The sequence below is a fragment of the Heterodontus francisci genome, chromosome 11 (assembly GCF_036365525.1).
Source record: "Heterodontus francisci isolate sHetFra1 chromosome 11, sHetFra1.hap1, whole genome shotgun sequence".
In the NCBI taxonomy this organism is placed as follows: domain Eukaryota; kingdom Metazoa; phylum Chordata; class Chondrichthyes; order Heterodontiformes; family Heterodontidae; genus Heterodontus; species Heterodontus francisci.
In genome coordinates, this window is record NC_090381.1 from 92,593,020 (window position 1) to 92,613,945 (window position 20,926).

The window sequence follows — 20,926 nt, forward strand, 5'->3', positions numbered from 1 at the left end:
GTATCCTTAGACAATGACCCCTGGTTCTGGACTCCCCCACCATCGGGAACATCCCTTTCTATGAGATCCCCCCTCACTCTTCTGAACTCCAACGAATATAATCCTAACCGACTCAATCTCTTCTCATACATCAATCCCACCATCCCAGGAATCAGTCTGGTAAACCTTCGCTGCACTCCCTCTATAGCAAGAACATCCTTCCTCAGATAAGGAATCAAAACTGCACACAATATTCCAGGTGTGACCTCACCAAGGCCCTGTATAATTGCAGCACGACATCCCTGCTCCTGTACTCGAATCCTCTCGCTATGAAGGTCTTTTATACCGCCTGTTGGACCTACATGCTTACCTTCAGTCACTGGTGTATGAGAACACCCAGGTGTCGCTGCATATTCCCCTCTCTCAGTTTATAGTCGTTCAGATAATAATCTGCCTTCCTGTTTTTGTTACCAAAGTGGATAACCTCACATTTATCCACATTATACTGCATCTGCCATGCATTAGCCCACTCACTCAACTTGTCCAAATCACCCTGAAGCCTCGCTGCATCCTCCTCACAACTCACCCTCCCACCCAGTTTTGTGTCATCTGCAAATTTGGAGATATTACATTTAGTTCCCTCATCTAAATCAGTAATGTATATTGTGAATAGTTGGGGTCCTAGCACCGATCCCTGCGGTACCCCACTAGTCACTGCCTGCCATTCGGAAAAAGACCCATTTATCCCTACTCTTTGTTTCCTGTCTGCCAACCAATTTTCTATCCATCGCAGTACTCTACCCCCAATCCCATGCGCTTTAATTTTACACGCTAATCTCTTATGTGGGACTTTGTCGAGAGCCTTCTGAAAGTCCAAATAAACCACATCCACTGGCTCCCCCTCATCAAATCTACTTGTTACATCCTCGAAGAATTCTAGTAGATTTGTCAAGCATAATTTCCCTTTTGTAAATCCATGCTGACCTGCCCGATTCTACCACTGTTCTCTCAGTGCTCTGCTATAAAATCTTTGATACTCTGTTTAGTACTGGTCTCCTTATTTAAGGAGGGATGCAAATGCATTGGTGGCAGTACAGAGAAGGTTTACTAGACTAATACCTTGAATGGGCGGGCTCTCTTACGAGGAATGATTGGACAGACTAGACTTGTATCCGTTGGAATTTAGAAGAGTAAAAGGCGACTTGATTGAAACATATAAGATCCTCAGGGGTCTTGACAGGGTGTATGTGGAAAGGATGTTTCCACTTGTGGCAGAATCTAGAACTAGGGGTCACTGTTTAAAAATAAGAGGTTGCCCATTTAAGACAGAGATGAGGAGAAATTTTTTCTCTCAGCGGGTCATGAGTCATTGGAATTCCCTTCCTCAAAAGGCAGTGGAAGCAGTCTTTGAATATTTTTAAGGCGGAGATAGATTGATTCTTGATAAGCAAGGAGCTGGAAGGTTATTGGGGGTAGAAGGAAGTGTGGAGTAATCAGTTCATCCATGATCTTATTGAATGGCGGAGCAGACTCAAAGGGCCGAGTGGCCTACTCCTGATCCTAATCCGTATGTTCGTAATTATGTAAAGTGAGAGTTACTGGCCTGCACTACATTACAGTAGCGTTTACAGCCCTTTGTTACATTAACCTCCTGTTGAAAACAATCTTGGTATGACATATATAATGTAGTAATTAAAAATGATTTTTGAATTCTAAGTTGGATATTTTCCTGTTGCAATACCTTTTAAGCCTTTTTGGCCTTTACAACCTGGTGGTCCTGGAAAACCCTCACCTCCCACAGGACCACTTTGGCCTTTTGAACCAGGATAACCCATGCCTGGGGATCCAGCTGGTCCTGGGAAAGCGGCAAGCCCTGGAAGACCAGGTAATCCTTTGTTCCCTGGACATCCATTCTTTGCTTCACCCTGTAGGAGAAATAAATATAATCAACGATAATGAGGCACATCAAGCTTCAGAAGCAAGGTAAAAAATATAGTGGAGTGATTTTAACCCTACCTACCAGGCAGGAATCGGTCAGGTGGGCAGTTAAAATCACCCAAGTTACTTACCCACCCTGGAACAATTGGGATTTTGCAGGTTCCAATTTTCATCTACTGTCCTGAGCGGGCAGCAAGACTACCTGCCCAACGCCAACTGGGGCCTTTATAATTTTCGCATGTCTGGTTCTGATGGTGGCATCGGGAGATGACTACAGTTTTTACGAGATAACTTGAGTGAGAATGAGTTTCCAGCCAGGCCAACCCAGCAAAGAAGAGGATTAGAGCCAGAACAGGCCCAAAAGAAGCATTTTACTTTAGTGGGGCTAGGAGGAGCAGGAGTTTCCAGGTCTACATTTCTAGTGTGTCCCCTGGTGGTTACATGAACCAATTTTGAACAATTTCCTTCAAAGTCTTGAAAATGGCAATTAGATAACTTCAGAGTTTCCTATTTTTCATTTTCAGCTTCCTCTTAACTTTAAACTCCCAATGCCCAGAATTCTCTTGGTTGTTCATCTCTGTGCCCCCTCAAGAGGAATAACACTTTCCCTATGACTAGGTGACCAGAACCGCAGACAGTACTCCAAATGGCCTCTGAACAAAAGAATAACATGGACCCCTATTTTTCTCTCCTCTGTGGCACAGAAATGCCATAATCTGGGCAAGTGGGGGCAGTTTTGGGGCTAGGACTCAGTTACACCAGTTCACCACTCCTTTATCCACCCACCTATTTTTCTGCTATATTTGAGGATAGTTATGTAATTCACCCACCCAAACATGGTGACATGAAGTATGACAACATGCATATTGGAAAAGTATGTCACAAGGTTTGTTTTCTGTCATCTGTCCCCCGAGCAACATGGAAATGAAGAATGATGATGCATCACTAGCATCCAGCAGTCACCAGTGAGAGAATTTAACATTTAATGGACCAATTTCAGCAATGCAATTGATTGTGCTACTAAAACTGACCGAATGGATACTGGCAATTTTTTAAAAAAGCTTTGAATATTCCTTGGGACCAATAAGCTCCACTGATAATGAAGCAATATATTACCATGACTTTCTACTCTTCCACATCCCCTGTTTTGTGGAGCGGTAGAATTCACTCAGGGATTCTCCCAATTTCCTGCCATAACATAGAAATTGCATAAATTGAGATTGGGAAAATCCTGTGGAAATTCTACATCAGAACGCCTCACCAACAAGGGCTGGGGTGCATACCAGAGGCTGTATTCACTACAGTAATGATGGAAGTGAAGGTGAAACATAGAAACATAGAAAATAGGAGCAGGAGTAGGCCATTCGGCCCTTTGTGCCTGCTCCGCCATTCATTATGATCATGGCTGATCATCCAACTCAGTAACCTGTTCCCACTTTCCCCCCATACCCTTTGATCCCTTTAATCCCAAGAGCTATATCTAATTCCTTGTTGAAAACATACAATGTTTTGGCCTCAATTGCTTTCTGTGGTAGCGAATTCCAAAGGTTCACCACTCTCTGGGTGAAGAAATTTCTCCTCATCTCAGTCCTGAAAGGTTTACCCCGTCTCCTTAGATTATGACCCCTGGTTCTGGACTCCCCCACCATCGGGAACATCCTTCCTGCATCTACCCTGTCAAGTCCTGTTAGAATTTTATAGGTTTCTATGAGATCCCCCCTCACTCTTCTGAACTCTAGCGAATATAATCACAGAATCACAGAATAATACAGTGCAGAAGAGGCCCTTCGGCCTGTCGAGTCTGCACCGATGCATTAAAGACACCTGAACTGTCTACCTAATCCCATTTGCCAGCACTTGGCCCATAGCCTTGAATGTTATGATGTGCCAAGTACTCATCCTAACCGACTCAATCTCTCCTCATACGTCAATCCCACCATCCCAGGAATCAGTCTGGTAAACCTTCACTGCACTCCCGCTATAGCAAGAACATCCTTCCTCAGATAAGGAGACCAAAACTGCACACAATATTCCAGGTGTGGCCTCACCAAGGCCCTGTATAATTGCAGCAAGACATCCCTGCTCCTGTACTCGAATCCTCTTGCTATGAAGGCCAACATACCATTTGCCCTTTTTACCGCCTGTTGCACCTGCATGCTTACCTTCAGTGATTGGTGTATGAGAACACCCAGGTCTCATTGCATATTCCCCTCTCTCAGTTTATAGCCAGATAATAATCTGCCTTCCTGTTTTTGCTACCAAAGTGGATAACCTCACATTTATCCACATTAGACTGCATCTGCCATCTCACTCAACTTGTCCAAATCACCCTGAAACCTCTCTGCATCCTCTTCACAACTCACCCTCCCACCCAGTTTTGTGTCATCTGCAAATTTGGAAATATTACATTTAGTTCCCTCATCTAAATCATTAATATATATTGTGAATAGCTGGGGCCCTAGCACCGATCCCTGCGGTGCCCCACTAGTCACTGCCTACCATTCGGAAAAAGACCCGTTTATTCTTACTGTTTGTTTCCTGTTTGCCAACCAATTTTCTGTCCATCGCAATATACTACCTCCAATCCCGTGTGCTTTAAATTTACATGCTAATCTCTTATGTGGGACTTTGTCGAAAGCCTTCTGAATGTCCAAATAAACCACATCCACTGGCTCCCCCTCATCAACTCTACTAGTTACATCCTCGAAGAATTCTAGTAGATTTGTCAAGCATGATTTCCCTTTCGTAAATCCATGCTGACTCTGGCCGATTCTACCACTGTTCTCCTAGTGCTCTGCTATAATATCTTTGGTAATGGACTCTAGAATTTTCCCCACTACCGACGTCAGGCTGACTGGTCTATAATTCCCTGTTTTCTCTCTACCTCCCTTTTTAAATAGTGGGGTTACATGAGCTACCCTCCAATCTGTAGGAACTGTTCCAGAGTCTATAGAATCTTGGAAGATGACCACCAATGCATCCACTATTTCTAGGGCCACTTCCTTAAGTACTCTGGGGTGTAGATTATCAGACCCTGGGGATTTATCAGCCTTCAATCCCATCAATTTCCCCAACACCATTTCTCTACTAATACTGATTTCCTTCAGTTCCTCCCTCTCACTAAACCCTGTGTTCCCCAACATTTCTAGTATGTTATTTGTGTCCTCCTTTGTGAACACAGAACCAACTATGCATTTAGTTGGTCAGTCATTTCTTTGTTCCCCATAATAAATTCCCCTGTTTCTGACTGTAAGGGACCTACATTTGTCTTCACATTATATGAGTGTCAACCACAAATGAACTCTCACTTTTGTTTCATTACTTGTCCCATTACCATTTCCTTTTGCCTTGCACCATCAACCTTTTAGCTATTTAATCTCTCCTGCCGGCCACCCTATCACAGACCATCCCTTTTGCTCTTTTTTCCACCCTCCTCCCCTTTCACCTGCTTATAAACCTATTACATTTCTAACTTTTCCCAGTTCTGATGAAAGGTCACAGACCTGAAATGTTAACTCTGTTTCTGTCTCTACAGTATTTTGCTTTTGCAATACTTACTGGGATTCCACGTTGGCCAATAGACCCTCGATTTCCACGTTGACCAGACTGGCCTGGTCTTCCATTAGCACCTCGAGGTCCTGGATCACCTCGATTTCCTTTGTCTCCTGTCGGAAGAAAACACAAAAATATTTCAATGTCTATTGTATGTAACATACATGACAGTAATTCCACTTTCAAAAGTCATTAATTGTACGTGAAGCACTTGCTACATTTCTGTGAGATGTGATAAGGTGCTCTATAAATGCAAGAATTTTCTTTTCTTTCAGGACAGCTTCTCAACTTATTGGAGAGTCCTTTATGATGCGCAGATTTCGCATGACACATGACCTGCACCTTCATATACACAGTTAGTTCTTGAAACTCAGCTAGCTACCCAATTTGTGCATTTCCTCCACAGTTATTTCTGCTCTACATATGTTACAAAGCAACTGTCAGCACCACAAGTTATAAATTTCAGAAGTGAAACTCTTCCATTATAAAATTCTTCTTTAAGGCAACAACAATTCTTAATATTTATATAGCACCTTTAACGTAAAAAGTGCAGAAGGGAAGGTCTGTGATAGGGTGGAAAGCTGGAGAGATTAAATGACAAAAGGGTTGATGCTGCAGGGCCAAAGGGAGTGGTAATGCGACAAGTAAAGAAACAAAAGATGTGTCTAGAGGAGGTGTGAATAGCAAAATGATGAATAGGTGCTGTCCAAAAGCAAAAAAAAAAGAGAAAAACAAGAGAGAAAAGCCGAGTCCAGAAAAAAGAAAGAAAACAATATGAGGGCAGAGGTTACAATCTGAAATTGTTGAACTTGATGTTGAGTCTGGAAGGCTGTAAAGTGCCTCATTGAAAAATGGCATGCTGTTTCTCAAGCTTATTTTGAGCTTTCTTGGAATATTGCAGGAAACCAAAGACAGAGAGGTCAGAATGGGAGCAGGGTGAAGAATTAATGACAGGCACCCAGAAGCTTGAAGTGACCAAACACAGACTGGGTGACCAATTTGCGGAAAATTTCCGTTCAGTCCACAAACATGACCCTGAGCTTCCCTTTTGTTCTTTTTACCATCCCTCCCCCACCCCGCTTACACTTGCTTAAAACCTATTGCATTTCTTACTGTTCCCAGTTCTGATGAAATGTCATCAACTAAAAACATTAGATCAGTTTCTTGCTCCACAGATGCTGCCAGATGTGTTGAGTATTTCCAGCATTTTCTGTTTTTATTTCAGATTTCCAGGATCTGCAGTATTTTGTTTTTTTCATTCATTCATGGGATGTGGTCATCACTGGCAAGGCCAGTCTTTTTTGCCCATTCTTAATTGCCCTTGAGAAGGTGGTGGTGAGCCACCTCTTGAACTGCAGCACTCCATGTGGTGTAGGTATACCCACAGTGCTGTTAGGGGAGGAGTTCCAGGATTTTGACCCAGCAACAGCAAAGGAATGATGATATATTTCCGAGACAGGATGGCGTGTAACCTGGAGGGAAATTTGCAGGTGATGATGCTCCCATGCGCCTGCTGCCCTTGTTCTTCTAGATGGTAAAGTTGTGGGTTTAGAAGGTGCTGTCAAAGCAGCCTTAATGAGTTGTTGCAATGCCACTGTGCACCAGTGGTGGAGCGAACATATACGATGGTTGGCCTCCAACAATCACAATTATCTTCCTTTATGCTGGGATGAACTCCAACCAGTGGAAAGTTTTTCCCCCTGGTTCCCATTGACTTCAATTTTACTAGAGCTCCTTCATGCCATGCTTGGTCAAATGCTGCCTTGACTTCAAAGGCAGTCACTTTTGCAACTTTTCCACAATCCAATGCATAATATAAGCCAAAAGAACACAAGAAATAGGAGCAGAAATAGACCATATGGCCCATCGAGCCTGCTCCACCATTCAATACAATCTTGGGCTTCAATTCCACTTTCCTGCCTGCTCCCTATATCCCTTGATTCCCTGCAAGACCAAAAATCTATCTATCCCAGCCTTAAACGTATTCAATGTTGGAGCATCCACAACCCTCTGGGATAGAGAATTCCAAAGATTCTCAACCCTTTGAGTGAAGTAATTTCTCCTCATCTCAGTCCTGAATGATTGGCGCCTTATCCTGAGACTGTGCCCCCGCGTTCTAGATTCCCCCATCAGTGGAAACAATCTCTCAGCTTCTACCATATCAAGCTCTTTCAGAATCTTGTATGTCTCAATTAGATCGCCTCTCATTCTTCTGAACTCCAGAGAATATAGGCCCAATTTACTCAGCCTCTCATCATAGGACAATCCCCTCATCCCAGGAACCAATTTAGTAAAATAAAAGCAAAATACTGCTGATGCTGGAAATCCAAAATAAAACCAAGAAATGCTGGAAATACTCAGCAGGTCTGGCAGCATCTGTGCAGAAAGAAGCAGAGTTAACGTTTCAGGTCAGAGACCCTTCTTCAATTACCAATTTAGTAAATCTTCGCTGCCTCCAGTGCAAGTATATCCTTTCTTAAATGTGAAGACCAAAACTGTACACAGTATTCCAGTTGCGGTCTCACCAAAACCCTGCACAATTTCAGTAAGACTTCTTTATTTCTGTACTGTAATCCCCTTGCAATAAAGGCCAATATGCCACTTGCCTTCCTAATTGCCTGCTGAACCTGCATGTTAACTTTGTTCGTTCCTTGTACAAGTTTCTCTGAACAACAACACTTAGCAGTTTCACACCTTTTAAAAAATATTCTGCGTTTCTATTTTTACAACCAAAGTAAACAACTTCCCTACATTATACTCCATTTGCCATCTTGTTGCCCACTCACTTAACCTCTCTATAGGATTATATTCACTGGAGTTCAGAAGAGTGAGGGGGGATCTCATAGAAACCTATAAACTTCCAACAGGATTTGACAGGGTAGATGCAGGAAGGATGTTCCCGATGGTGGGGGAGTCCAGAACCAGGGGTCATAGTCTAAGGACAAGGGGTAAACCTTTCAGGACTGAGATGAGGAGAAGTTTCTTCACGCAGAGAGTGGTGAGCCTGTGGCATTCACTACCACAGAAAGCAGCAGAGGCCAAAACATTGTATGTTTTCAAGAAGGAGTTAGATATAGCGCTTGGGTCTAAAGGGATCAAAGGATATGGGGCGAAAGCGGGAACAGGTTACTGAGTTGGATGATCAGCCATGATCATAACGAATGGCGGAGCTGGCTCAAAGGGCCGAATGGCCTACTCCTACTCCTATTTTCTATGTTTTTGTATGTTTCCATCTCTTTGCAGCCTCTCTATTTCTTCCCCGCAGCTTACCTTTCCACCGAGCTTTGTATCATCAGCAAACTTAGATACATTACTCTCTGTCTCTTCATCCAAGTCATTAATAAAGAGTGTAAATATCTGAGGCCCCAGCACTGATCCATGTGGCATCCCACTATTCACTGCCTGCCAACTTGAAAATGTCCCATTTATGCCCACTCTCTGCCTCCTGTCCATTAACCAATCCTTTATCTATGCAATTACATTACTCCCAACACCATGAACCCTTATCTTGCCTATTAATCTTTTATGTGGCACATTATTGAATGTCTTTTGAAAATCTAGGTATACTACATCTAATGGTTCCCTTTATCTACCCGACTAGCTACATCCTCAAAAAGCTCTAATAAATTCGTCAAACAGGATCTTCCTTTAGTAAAACCATGCTGACTTGTTCCAATCATACTATGCTTTTCCAAGTGCAACGTTAAGATTTCTTTAATAATAGTTTCCAGCATCTTCCCAATGACTGATGTTAGGCTAACTGGCCTGTAATTCCTTGTTTACTCTCTATCTCCTTTCTTGATAAGCGGTGTAACATTTGCCAACTTTCAATCTGACGGGACAATTCTTTAATTTAAGGGATTCTGGAAAATCATAACGAGCACTTCCATTATCACAGCAGCTATCTCTTTTAGAACCTTAGGATGTAGGCCATCTGGTCCCGGGGACTGGTCAGAGTTTAGTCCCTCAAGTTTCTCCAATACTTTTTCTCGGCTGATATCAATTTCCTTAATTTCTTCACTCTTTTTAGCCCCTAGGTTACTGCCTATTTCTGGTATGGAACTTGTGTCTTCCACTGTGAAGACAGATACAAAATATTTGTTCAATGACTCTGCCATTTCCTCAATCCCCATGATGATCTCTCCTGTCTCTGCCTCTAAGGCACCAACTTTAGCTACTCTCCCCACAAATATCCCCATCCTCAATGATGAGGGAGCCCAGCACATCAGTACGAAAGATAAGGCCGCATCATTTGCAACAATCTTCAGCCAGAAGTGCCGAGTTGATGATCCATCTCAGCCTCCTCCTGAAGTCCCCAGCATCACAGATGCCAGACTTCAGCCAATTTGATTCACTTCGCGTGATATCAAGAAACGACTGAAGGCACTGGATACTACAAAGGCTATGGGCCCTGACAATATTCCGGCAATAGTACTGAAGACCTGTGCTCCAGAACTTGCTGCATCCCTAGCCAAGCTGTTCCAGTACAGCTACAACACTGGCATCTACCCTGCAATGTGGAAAATTGCCCAGGTATGTCCTGTACACAAAAAGCAGGACAAGTCCAACCCGGCCAAGTACCGCCCCATCAGCCTACTCTCAATCATCAGAAAAGTGATGGAAGGTGTCATCAACAGTGCTATCAAGCGGCACTTGCTTAGCAATAACATGCTCAGTGACGCTCAGTTTGGGTTCCGCCAGGGCCACTCAGCTCCTGATATCACTACAGCCTTGGTTCAAACATGGACAAAAGAGCTGAACTCCAGAGATGAGGTGAGAATGACTGCCCTTGACATCAAGGCAGCATTTGACAGAGTATGGCATCAAGGAGCCCTAGCAAAACTGAGGTCAATAGGAATCAGGGGGAAAAACCTCTGCTGGTTGGAGTCATACCTAGCGCAAAGGAAGATGGTTGTGGTTGTTGGAGGTCAATCATCTGAGCTCCAGGACATCACTGCAGGAGTTCCTCAGGGTAGTGTCCTAGGTCCAACCATCTTCAGCTGCTTCATCAATGACCTTCCTTCAATCATAAGGTCAGAAGTGGGGATGTTCGCAGATGATTGCACAATGTTCAGCACCATTCGTGATTCCTCAAATACTGAAGCAGTCCGTGTAGAAATGCAGCAAGACTTGGACAATATCCAGGCTTGGGCTGATAAGTGGCAAGTAACATTCGCGCCACACAAGTGCCAGGCAATGACCATCTCCAACAAGAGAGAATCTAACCATCTCTCCCTGACATTCAATGGCATTCTTCTTTCTTTTTTTTCTTTTGGGCCTCCTTATCTCGAGAGACAATGGATACGCGCCTGGAGGTGGTCAGTGGTTTGTGAAGCAGCGCCTGGAGTGGCTATAAAGGCCAATTCTGGAGTGACAGGCTCTTCCACAGGTGCTGCAGAGAAATTTGTTTGTTGGGGCTGTTGCACAGTTGGCTCTCCCCTTGCGCCTCTGTCTTTTTTCCTGCCAACTACTAAGTCTCTTCGACTCGCCACAATTTAGCCCTGTCTTTATGGCTGCCCGCCAGCTCTGGCGAATGCTGGCAACTGACTCCCACGACTTGTGATCAATGTCACACGATTTCATGTCGCGTTTGCAGACGTCTTTATAACGGAGACATGGACGGCCGGTGGGTCTGATACCAGTGGCGAGCTCGCTGTACAATGTATCTTTGGGGATCCTGCCATCTTCCATGCGGCTCACATGGCCAAGCCATCTCAAGCGCCGCTGACTCAGTAGTGTGTATAAGCTGGGGGTGTTGGCCGCTTCAAGGACTTCTGTGTTGGAGATATAGTCCTGCCACCTGATGCCAAGTATTCTCCGAAGGCAGCGAAGATGGAATGAATTGAGACGTCGCTCTTGGCTGGCATACGTTGTCCAGGCCTCGCTGCCGTAGAGCAAGGTACTGAGGACACAGGCCTGATACACTCGGACTTTTGTGTTCCGTGTCAGTGCGCCATTTTCCCACACTCTCTTGGCCAGTCTGGACATAGCAGTGGAAGCCTTACCCATGCGCTTGTTGATTTCTGCATCCAGAGACAGGTTACTGGTGATAGTTGAGCCTAGGTAGGTGAACTCTTGAACCACTTCCAGAGCGTGGTCGCCAATATTGATGGATGGAGCATTTCTGACATCCTGCCCCATGATGTTCGTTTTCTTGAGGCTGATGGTTAGGCCAAATTCATTGCAGGCAGACGCAAACCTGTCGATGAGACTCTGCAGGCATTCTTCAGTGTGAGATGTTAAAGCAGCATCGTCAGCAAAGAGGAGTTCTCTGATGAGGACTTTCCGTACTTTGGACTTCGCTCTTAGACGGGCAAGGTTGAACAACCTGCCCCCTGATCTTGTGTGGAGGAAAATTCCTTCTTCAGAGGATTTGAACGCATGTGAAAGCAGCAGGGAGAAGAAAATCCCAAAAAGTGTGGGTGCGAGAACACAGCCCTGTTTCACACCACTCAGGATAGGAAAGGGCTCTGATGAGGAGCCACCATGTTGAATTGTGCCTTTCATATTGTCATGGAATGAGGTGATGATACTTAGTAGCTTTGGTGGACATCCGATCTTTTCTAGTAGTCTGAAGAGACCACGTCTGCTGACGAGGTCAAAGGCTTTGGTGAGATCAATGAAAGCAATGTAGAGGGGCATCTGTTGTTCACGGCATTTCTCCTGTATCTGACGAAGGGAGAACAGCATGTCAATAGTCGATCTCTCTGCACGAAAGCCACACTGTGCCTCAGGGTAGACGCGCTCGGCCAGCTTCTGGAGCCTGTTCAGAGCGACTCGAGCAAAGACTTTCCCCACTATGCTGAGCAGGGAGATTCCACGGTAGTTGTTGCAGTCACCGCGGTCACCTTTGTTTTTATAGAGGGTGATGATGTTGGCATCGCGCATGTCCTGGGGTACTGCTCCCTCGTCCCAGCACAGGCATAGCAGTTCATGTAGTGCTGAGAGTATAGCAGGCTTGGCACTCTTGATTATTTCAGGGGTAATGCTGTCCTTCCCAGGGGCTTTTCCGCTGGCTAGGGAATCAATGGCATCACTGAGTTCCGATTTGGTTGGCTGTATGTCCAGCTCATCCATGACTGGTAGAGGCTGGGCTGCATTGAGGGCAGTCTCAGTGACAGCATTCTCCCTGGAGTACAGTTCTAGGTAGTGCTCAACCCAGCGGTCCATCTGTTTGCGTTGGTCAGTGATTATGTCCCCCGATTTAGATTTGAGGGGGGTGATCTTCTTGATGGTTGGCCCAAGAGCTCTCTTCATGCCATCATACATTCCTCTGATGTTTCCGGTGTCTGAGGCCAGCTGAATATGACTGCATAGGTGTTGCCAGTAGTCGTTTGCGCAACGCCTAGCTGTTCTTTGTGCAGTACTTCTGGCTGCTTTAAGTGCTGCGGATGTTAAATCGCTGGGGGCTTTCTTGTAGTTCAAAAGTGCAATGCGCTTAGCGGCTATGACAGGTTCCAGCTCTTCATTATGAGATTGAAACCAGTCTGCATTTCTCTTCGCACTTTTGCCGTAGGTGGTCAATTACCATTGCTGAATCCCCCACTATCAACATCCTAGGGGCTACCATTGACCAGAAACTGAACTGGAGTAGCCATATAAATACCGTGGCTACAAGAGCAGGTCAGAGGCTAGGAATCCTGAGGCGAGTAACTCATCTCCTGACTCCCCAAAGCCTGTCCACCATCTACAAGGCACAAGTCAGGAGTGTGATGGAATACTCTCCACTTGCCTGGATGGGTGCAGCTTCAACAAAACTCAAGAAGCTCGACACCATCCAGGACAAAGCAGCCCGCTTGATTGGCACCCCATCTACAAACATTCTCTCCCTCCACCACCGACGCACAGAGGCAGCAGTGTGTGCCATCTACAAGATGCACTGCAGCAATGCACCAAGGCTCCTTGGACAGCACCTTCCAAACCCGCGACCTCTACCAACTAGAAGGACAAGGGCAGCAAATACATGGGAACACCACCACCTGCATGTTCCCCTCCAAGTCACACACCATCCTGACTTGGAACTATATCACCGTTCCTTCACTGTCGCTGGGTCAAAATCCTGGAACTCCCTTACTAACAGCACTGTAGGTGTACCTACCCCACATGGACTGCAGCGGTTCAAGAAGGCATCTCACCACCACCTTCTCAAGGGCAATTAGGGATGGGCAATAAATGCTGGCCTGGCCAGCGACGCCCACATCCCATGAATGAATAAAAAAAAACTCTCTTCCTTTTTATGTACTTATAAAAGCTCTTACAATCTGTTTTAATATTGCTGGCTAGTTTATTCTCATATTCTATTTTTTCCCTTTTTATCAACTTTTTGGTAGCCCTTTGCTGGTTTCTAAGACACTCCCAATCCTCAGACTTGCTACTATTTTTTTGCTACATTGTAAGCCTCTTCTTTTAGTCTAATACTCTCCTTAACTTCCTGAGTGAGCCACAGATGGGTCTTTCTTGATGAGTTTTTGTTTTTGAACGGAATGTACTTTTGTTGAACCTTTTGAATTGTTTCTTTCAATGTATCCCACTGTTCATTTACCGCCATACTTTCCAGTCTATTTACCCAATTAACCTTAGCCAGTTCTCCCCTCATACCTTCGTAATTGGCTTTGTTTAAGTTTAAGATTCTTGTTTGTGATTGAAATGTGTCACTTTCAAACTTAACATGAAAATCAATGGTATTATGCTCACTATTTCCTAGTGGATCCTTTACCATGAAATTGCTTATTAACCCTGCTTCATTTCACAATGCGAGATCTAAGATAACTTCATCCCTTGTTGGTTCTACAATATATTGCTCCAAGAAACTGTCATGAAAACATTCTACAAACTCATCTTCTAGACCACTGTTGCCAATTTGATTGTTCCAGTCTATATGCAGATTAAAGTCCCCCACAATGAATACATTATCTTTTTTTACATGCTCCAATAATTTCCCATTTAATGTAACCCAATAATATAACTATTATTAGGGGAACCAGTAAACTACTCCCACCAATGTTTTCTGACTCCTGCTATTCCTAATTTCCACCCAAACCTAATTCTATTTCATGATCTTCTGAGGCCAGATCCCTTCTTATTAATGTCATAATGTCATCCTTTACTATCAGGGCTACCCCTCCTCCTTTGCCATTCTGTCTGTCTCTCTGAAATGTTATGTACCCAGGAATATTCATTTCCCAACCTTGAGCTCCTTGTAACCATGTCTCGGTAGCGGCAATTAGATCTAGATTATTTACCTCTATTCGTGCCACTAGTTCATCAATATTACTACAGTGCATTCAGATAAAAGAACTTTAATTTCATTTTATTATCTCTATTCCCTGCAATGACCTTATTTGCAGATGTACATTTTTTGTTAAACTCTCTGTCCCTTCCTCTCCCATTCTGTTGGCATTTACCCACATCACTATCTTGCTCCAATGCCCTGACCTCTCTCTTTGGATTTCTAAATTTCCCTTTACCCAAACCCTCCCCCTGCCCCCTCTGTTAGTTTAAAGCCCCGTCCACAGCCCTAGTTATGCAATTGGCCAGGACACTGGCCCCAGCCTGGTTCAAGTGAAGCCCGTCCCAGCGGAATAGCTCCCTCTTCTCTGAGTACTGATGCCAGTGCCTCAAGAATTGAGACAAATTCTTCCCACGCCACTCTGAGCCACACATTTAGTTTTTTAATCTGTTTGACCCTGTGCCAATTTTCACGTGGCTCAGGTAACAATCTGAAAATGATCAGCTTTGATTTGCTGCATTTTAGTTTAGATCCTGACTCCTCAAATTCTCTAAGCAGAACATAATTTCTGGCTCTACCTATGTCATTGGTTCCCACATGGACCATGACAACTGGATCCTCCCCCTCCAAGTTCCTCTCCAGCCGCAAGGAGATGTCCTTAACTCTGGCAGGCAACATAACCATTGGAGCTCCCAGTCGTGGCTACAGAGAACAGTATCTATCCCCCCGACTATACTGTCTCCTATCACTTCCACATTCCTCTTCACTCCCCCCACTGGAATGGCATCTTTCAACATGGTGCCATGGTCAGTCTGCTCATCCACCTTGCAGTCCTTCTCTTCATCCACACAGGTAGCAAGGACCTTGTACCTGTTGAACAAGGTCAGGGGCTGAGGCTCCTCCATCACTAAATGCTGATTCTCCTTACCTGCCTCACTCGAAGTCACACCCTCCTGTCCTTGACCATTGGCCATCTCTAATGTTCTCCTTACTCTAAGGGGTGTGACTGCCTCCTGGAACAAAGTGTCCAGGTAACTCTCCCCCTCCCTGATGCGCCAAAATGTCTGCAACTCAGTCTCCAGCTCAACAATTCTGAGCTGAAGTCATGCAAGGTGCAGACACTTACTGAAGACATGGTTGTCTGGGATTACAGTGCATTCCATAGATTCCCACATGCTGCAGTTGCAGCACACCACTGGCCCTACCATCTCTGTACAATCTTTTGGTTTGATTAATCAATTAGTTAATAATTCACACAGCTGGAGTAATGGAAAGTTACACTCACCTATCCTGCAGTCAAAGGAAGAAGACTCGCCAGCTGCTGGAGGCTGAAAAAGATAAGTAGCTCCTCTTTCCCCCTCTGCATCAAACCTACCATGTGCACCAAATTTCCAACTTCACTCTGGCAATGTCTCACTCAGGCAGATGTATCCTCTCACTGCATCCCCTCACTGCCAACTAACCAACTAACTCTGTTCATATGTGCAACCAGCTAACTCTTTCATTCTCCATCCAGGCTAAATTCAAGAGGGTCTTGCATCAGATTCACAGCACACACTTCTGATTGCACAGAATATTTGTGAAACCACCCTTGAAGTCAAATTGTAAATCCAGAATTTGTACACTTGTACACTAAGTTCCTCACCAGAGGACACGCAACCTTTGCCCAAGCATGACTAAAACATACCTTTTGATAGTTAAAAATAAAATATTAAACATTCTCCCCCCCACCACCCCCATAAATCTCCAGCTATGATCTGGAAGGTAAGCAGACTAACTTTCAATTTTAGCTCAAAATCTTTAAACTGTACGAATTATTCAAAATTATAACAATTAGTCCACTTCCAATAAATTACATTCTATTAACGAGAGACTAATAACAATGGAAACTGTATTTATATAGCGCCTTTAATGTAGTAAAACCTCCCAATGCACTTCACAGGAAAGTTAGCAAACAAAATTTGACACGAGCCACATAAGGAGATATTAGGACAGCTTGGTCAAAGGGGTAGGTTTTAAGGGGCATCTTATTGGAGGAAAGAGAGGTAGAGTGGCAGAGAGGTTTTGAGAGGAAATTCCGGAGCTTAGGAGATTGGCAGTTTAAGACACAGCCACCAGGGGTGGAGCAATTATTTAAAGTTGGGATGCACAAGAGATCAGAATTGGAGGAGCACAGATATTTTGGAGGGCTTTAGGCCTAGAGGAGGTTATGTGGCCAGCCTCCCACGCTTTCCTCTCCATAAACTTGAGGTTATCCAAAACTCTGCTGTCCATGTCCTAACTCACACCAAGTCCCATTCACCCGTCACCCCTGTTCTTGCTGACCGGTGTTGGCTCCCAGTTAAGCAATGCCTCGAATTTAAAATTCCTATTTTCAAATTGTTCCAGGGCCCTGCCCCTCCCTATCTCCGCAATCTCCTTGAGATTGACAGCCCTGAGAAATCTGCGCTCTTCTAATTCTGCCTTCTTGAGCATCCCTGATTTTGAATTAGGAATGGGCTACAAATGCTGGCCTTGCCACCATTGCTCACATCCCATGAATGAATATGAAAAAAAGCTGCTCTGCCTTTGGTGGTCGTGCCTTCAGCTCTGAAGGCACTAAGCTCTGAAATTCCCTCCCTAAACCTTTCTGCTTCGCTAACTCTCTTCCTTCTTTTAAGACACTCCTTAAAACCTCCCTCTTTGACCAAGCTTTAGGTCATCGTCTTAATATCTCCTTATGTTGCTCGATGTCAAATTTTGTTTTCTAATGTTCCTTGGGACATTTCATTACATCAAAGATGCTATATAAATACAAATTACCGTTATTGTTGTAGGGAGGGGTGAGGCCATGGAGGGGTTTAAAAACAAGGATGAAAACTTTTAAATTGAGGCATTGCTTAACTGGGAGCCAATGTAAGTTAGCAGGCACAGGTATGATGGATGAATAGGACTTGGTGCAAGTTAGGACACGGAGAGCAGAGATTTGGAGAATAAAGCCATTTAAATTCATGATTAACATGGATAGGGGCAGATAAAAGCTCACTATATATTGTATCCACAATGTGCACTAACCTCAACTTTAGGAGAGCAATTATATATTCATTACAATGCAGATTACAACATCTGTAACAATATATTTATTTAAGATGTCCCAGTAAGAGACTTCAGGACTGTGGTTTAAACAGTTTCCTCAATTTATTGTAAGGATTACCTTTCTTAGCACCCTGAAATCGTTTTCCTTTCTGGCCCTTTGCACCTGGAGAGCCTTGTATTCCAGGAGGACCCTATGGTTATAAATAATGACATTCAGATTAAGAACTAACATAACCTTATTTTACCTTGGGATATTTTTTTTAAATTCTCAAATTAAGGAGAGTCTGTTCTGGGCATTGAAATAACTGTCAGCAACAACCCGTTTGATATCAGATATAACATTGTTTAGATACATATCAAAGCTCTCTCGATATTGTCTCAACAATGCCCATTCATCTCAACTTTAGGAGAGCACTTCATTGGCAATTGTACTTTCATCCTCAAATGTAATTAGATCTCAGATTAATTCTAATAATTGATGCCCCATTACCAGTGGTTTTATGCTGTAAATTGATGCCAACTTGCAACTAGGTTGAGCCAGCTCAAATACATTTTACATTAGGCTTTAACACCCTCAATCCAAGTTGCATTTGAACCAGGTTCCCAGATACGAAGGACAGTACTGTTTTACCTACAAACCCTAGTCTTACCCAAGTATTCATGTAGCATTACATTCACCAGGTACAATATTCATCATGTCTATTAGAATCAGAACATCAATGCACTCAATATTTTATTCCTGATTTTTTTTTAAATGCCTCTCAAATGAACTCAGGATTCAAACAGTGTGTATAGTGTTACTTTTCATTAATTATAGAAAACTGTTTCAGGCCATTTACTAATAACGTATAATGCTCACAGCAAGCCCAGGCAATCCGGCTGATCCAAGAAATCCATGGTCACCCTGCTCTCCCTTTCTTCCTGAATTTCCAGGATTCCCCAGGATGCCTGGAATACCTGGCTTTCCTGGGGTTCCTGGAGGACCCGGGTGGCAGGCACAATCCCCTGGATCTCCTGTCCAATAAAAGGCAAGACTTAATACAATGGAAAATACATTTAATGTTATTTACTTTAAAGGCATAATGAACAGGGTTAAATATTCCCTGTATATCTCTTATTTAATCATTCGACTTATTTTTGGCCTTGATTATAGTGATGTTCAGACCATCTGTACCACCTTTACACTACATAATCTGACCATAACAGAATGATTTGGAGATAATTTATAGTAGAAAGTTCGTTTGTGTCTATTATTTGAAAAATGCCACAATTAAATTGCGGCCTTGTTAGTTCTAATAATATATTATATTAAATCTAATACTTACCCTTTAAACCATGCGTTCCTTTTTGACCTGGATGTCCTTGGTCACCTCTTGGACCTGGTGGCCCTGGAAGTCCCGTTGTTTCACAAAAAAAACCTATACTTTCATCCAGACAAAAGAAATTATCAGTGTACACAGGCAAATTGTGTTTGGCATAGTTACAATTTTTGACATTTTTGTGATCATTTCCTAAGTTTCTATTCCACTAAATAGCTTCCCTGTTCTTGGTTACATTTTCATTTTGTGAGTTCAGGTAAGACATTTCAGAGGGAATTTTATCTTCCTCTTTCCCCCCACCAACCACCGGACCCCCTCCCCCACCCCCACCCCAGAAGAAACAATACGGAGCTGGAGTTAAAATAGAACAAGTCAATTTGTCACTCCCATTCCCACTTAGAGGCAATATCAACATCGTTGTTTTATTTGGCCTCTTACAATTATGCAAATTGGAGTACTAGGACATACATAACATCCCAATACTGAGAGAAGTGCCCACCCCAGTGAAACCTGCTCTGCAAGATGAATAGGCTCTATAAGGCAAGTGTAAACTGTGTGGGACCAGGAGGAGCAAAAGGGGAGAAGAAAAGGGAAGAGGAAGGAGGGGCAGAGGTAAGAAGACTGCTATTTTGAGCCAGAAATTTAACACCCGAGAAGGTGATTGGCCTTCTCCTTGAATTGCTGCAGCCCTTGTGGTAATGGTACACCCACAATGGTATTAGGTAGGGTATTTCAGAATGTTTATCCAATGGCGATGAATGAACAGTGATACATATTCAAGTCAAGATGGTGTGTGAATTGGAGGGGAACTTGGAGGTGATGGTGTTCTATGATTAACTCTGCTTTTGTTCTTCTTGGTGATGGAGGTTGTGGGTCTGGGAGGTACTGATGAATGAAATTTGATTAGTTGCTGCAGTGTATCTTGTAGATAAAACATAATGCAATTACAGTGTGTGGCATGTGGAGGGGGTAGATATTGAGTCCAGTGGCAGTGATGCCAATCAAGTGACACTTGATAGTGTTCAGCTTCTTTAATGTTATTGTCGATACATCCATCCAGGTGAGTTCTGACATAAACTTTATAGAGGGTGGAGATGGATTGAAGGTTCGGCAGATGAGCAACTCTTTACAGAGTATCCAGCCTCTGTATACTCCTGAAGTCATGTTGTTGACATGGGTGATCCAGTTAAGCTCCTAGTCAGTGTTAGCCAACAGGGTATTGATGGTGGTGGACTTGGCAATAATGATATTATTGAAGGGGTAGATAGTTGGGCCTTTTCGTGTTGGGGATAGTCATTATTTGGTACTTATGTGGCATGAATATTCCTGTTACTTGTCAGTCCAAGTTTAGATGTTTCCCATGTTTTCAAGTCCTGCTGTAACCTGCTATGGGCTGTTTCATTACTGGAAGAGTTATGAATGGAGTTGAATATAGCTAACAACCCTATTCCTGACATTCTGATGATTAATGAAATGGATGAAAGTGGTTGGCTGAGAATGCTGCTGAGTAGATCTTGCAGTGATGTCCTGGGTCTGCAATAACTGACCTCCAACAACCAGGTTAATACGGACAAGGTCAAGTAGGTTATGTTCTGTTGGTTTCTTGCAACCTGACCCCAGGCGCAGTCTGGCAGCTATGTCTCTCATACAGGTATCAGACAGCTTGTCAATGGTGGTAGTACCAAACTATTCTTGATGATGGACATTAAAGTCCCTCACCAGAACTTATTCTGTGTCTTTCCTTTCCTCAGTGTTCTCTCCATGTGGTATTAAACAAGGAGAAATACTGATTTATCAGTTGTGGCATGTGGTAAACAGTAGGAGACTTCATAGG

General features: G+C 43.6%; 1 protein-coding gene across 1 annotated transcript in view; it reads right to left on the reverse strand.

Moving 5' to 3' along the window:
• Positions 1-20,926, reverse strand: part of LOC137375058 (collagen alpha-4(IV) chain-like) — a 226,548-nt gene that overhangs the window by 83,648 nt on the left and 121,974 nt on the right. Inside the window, exons 22-26 of the mRNA XM_068041685.1 lie at positions 19,099-19,191; positions 18,633-18,787; positions 17,892-17,964; positions 5,476-5,582; positions 1,721-1,904 (exon numbers count right to left, since the gene is read on the reverse strand). Coding sequence (XP_067897786.1) covers positions 1,721-1,904; positions 5,476-5,582; positions 17,892-17,964; positions 18,633-18,787; positions 19,099-19,191 — 612 coding nt within the window. The remainder of the gene's footprint in view (positions 1-1,720; positions 1,905-5,475; positions 5,583-17,891; positions 17,965-18,632; positions 18,788-19,098; positions 19,192-20,926) is intronic.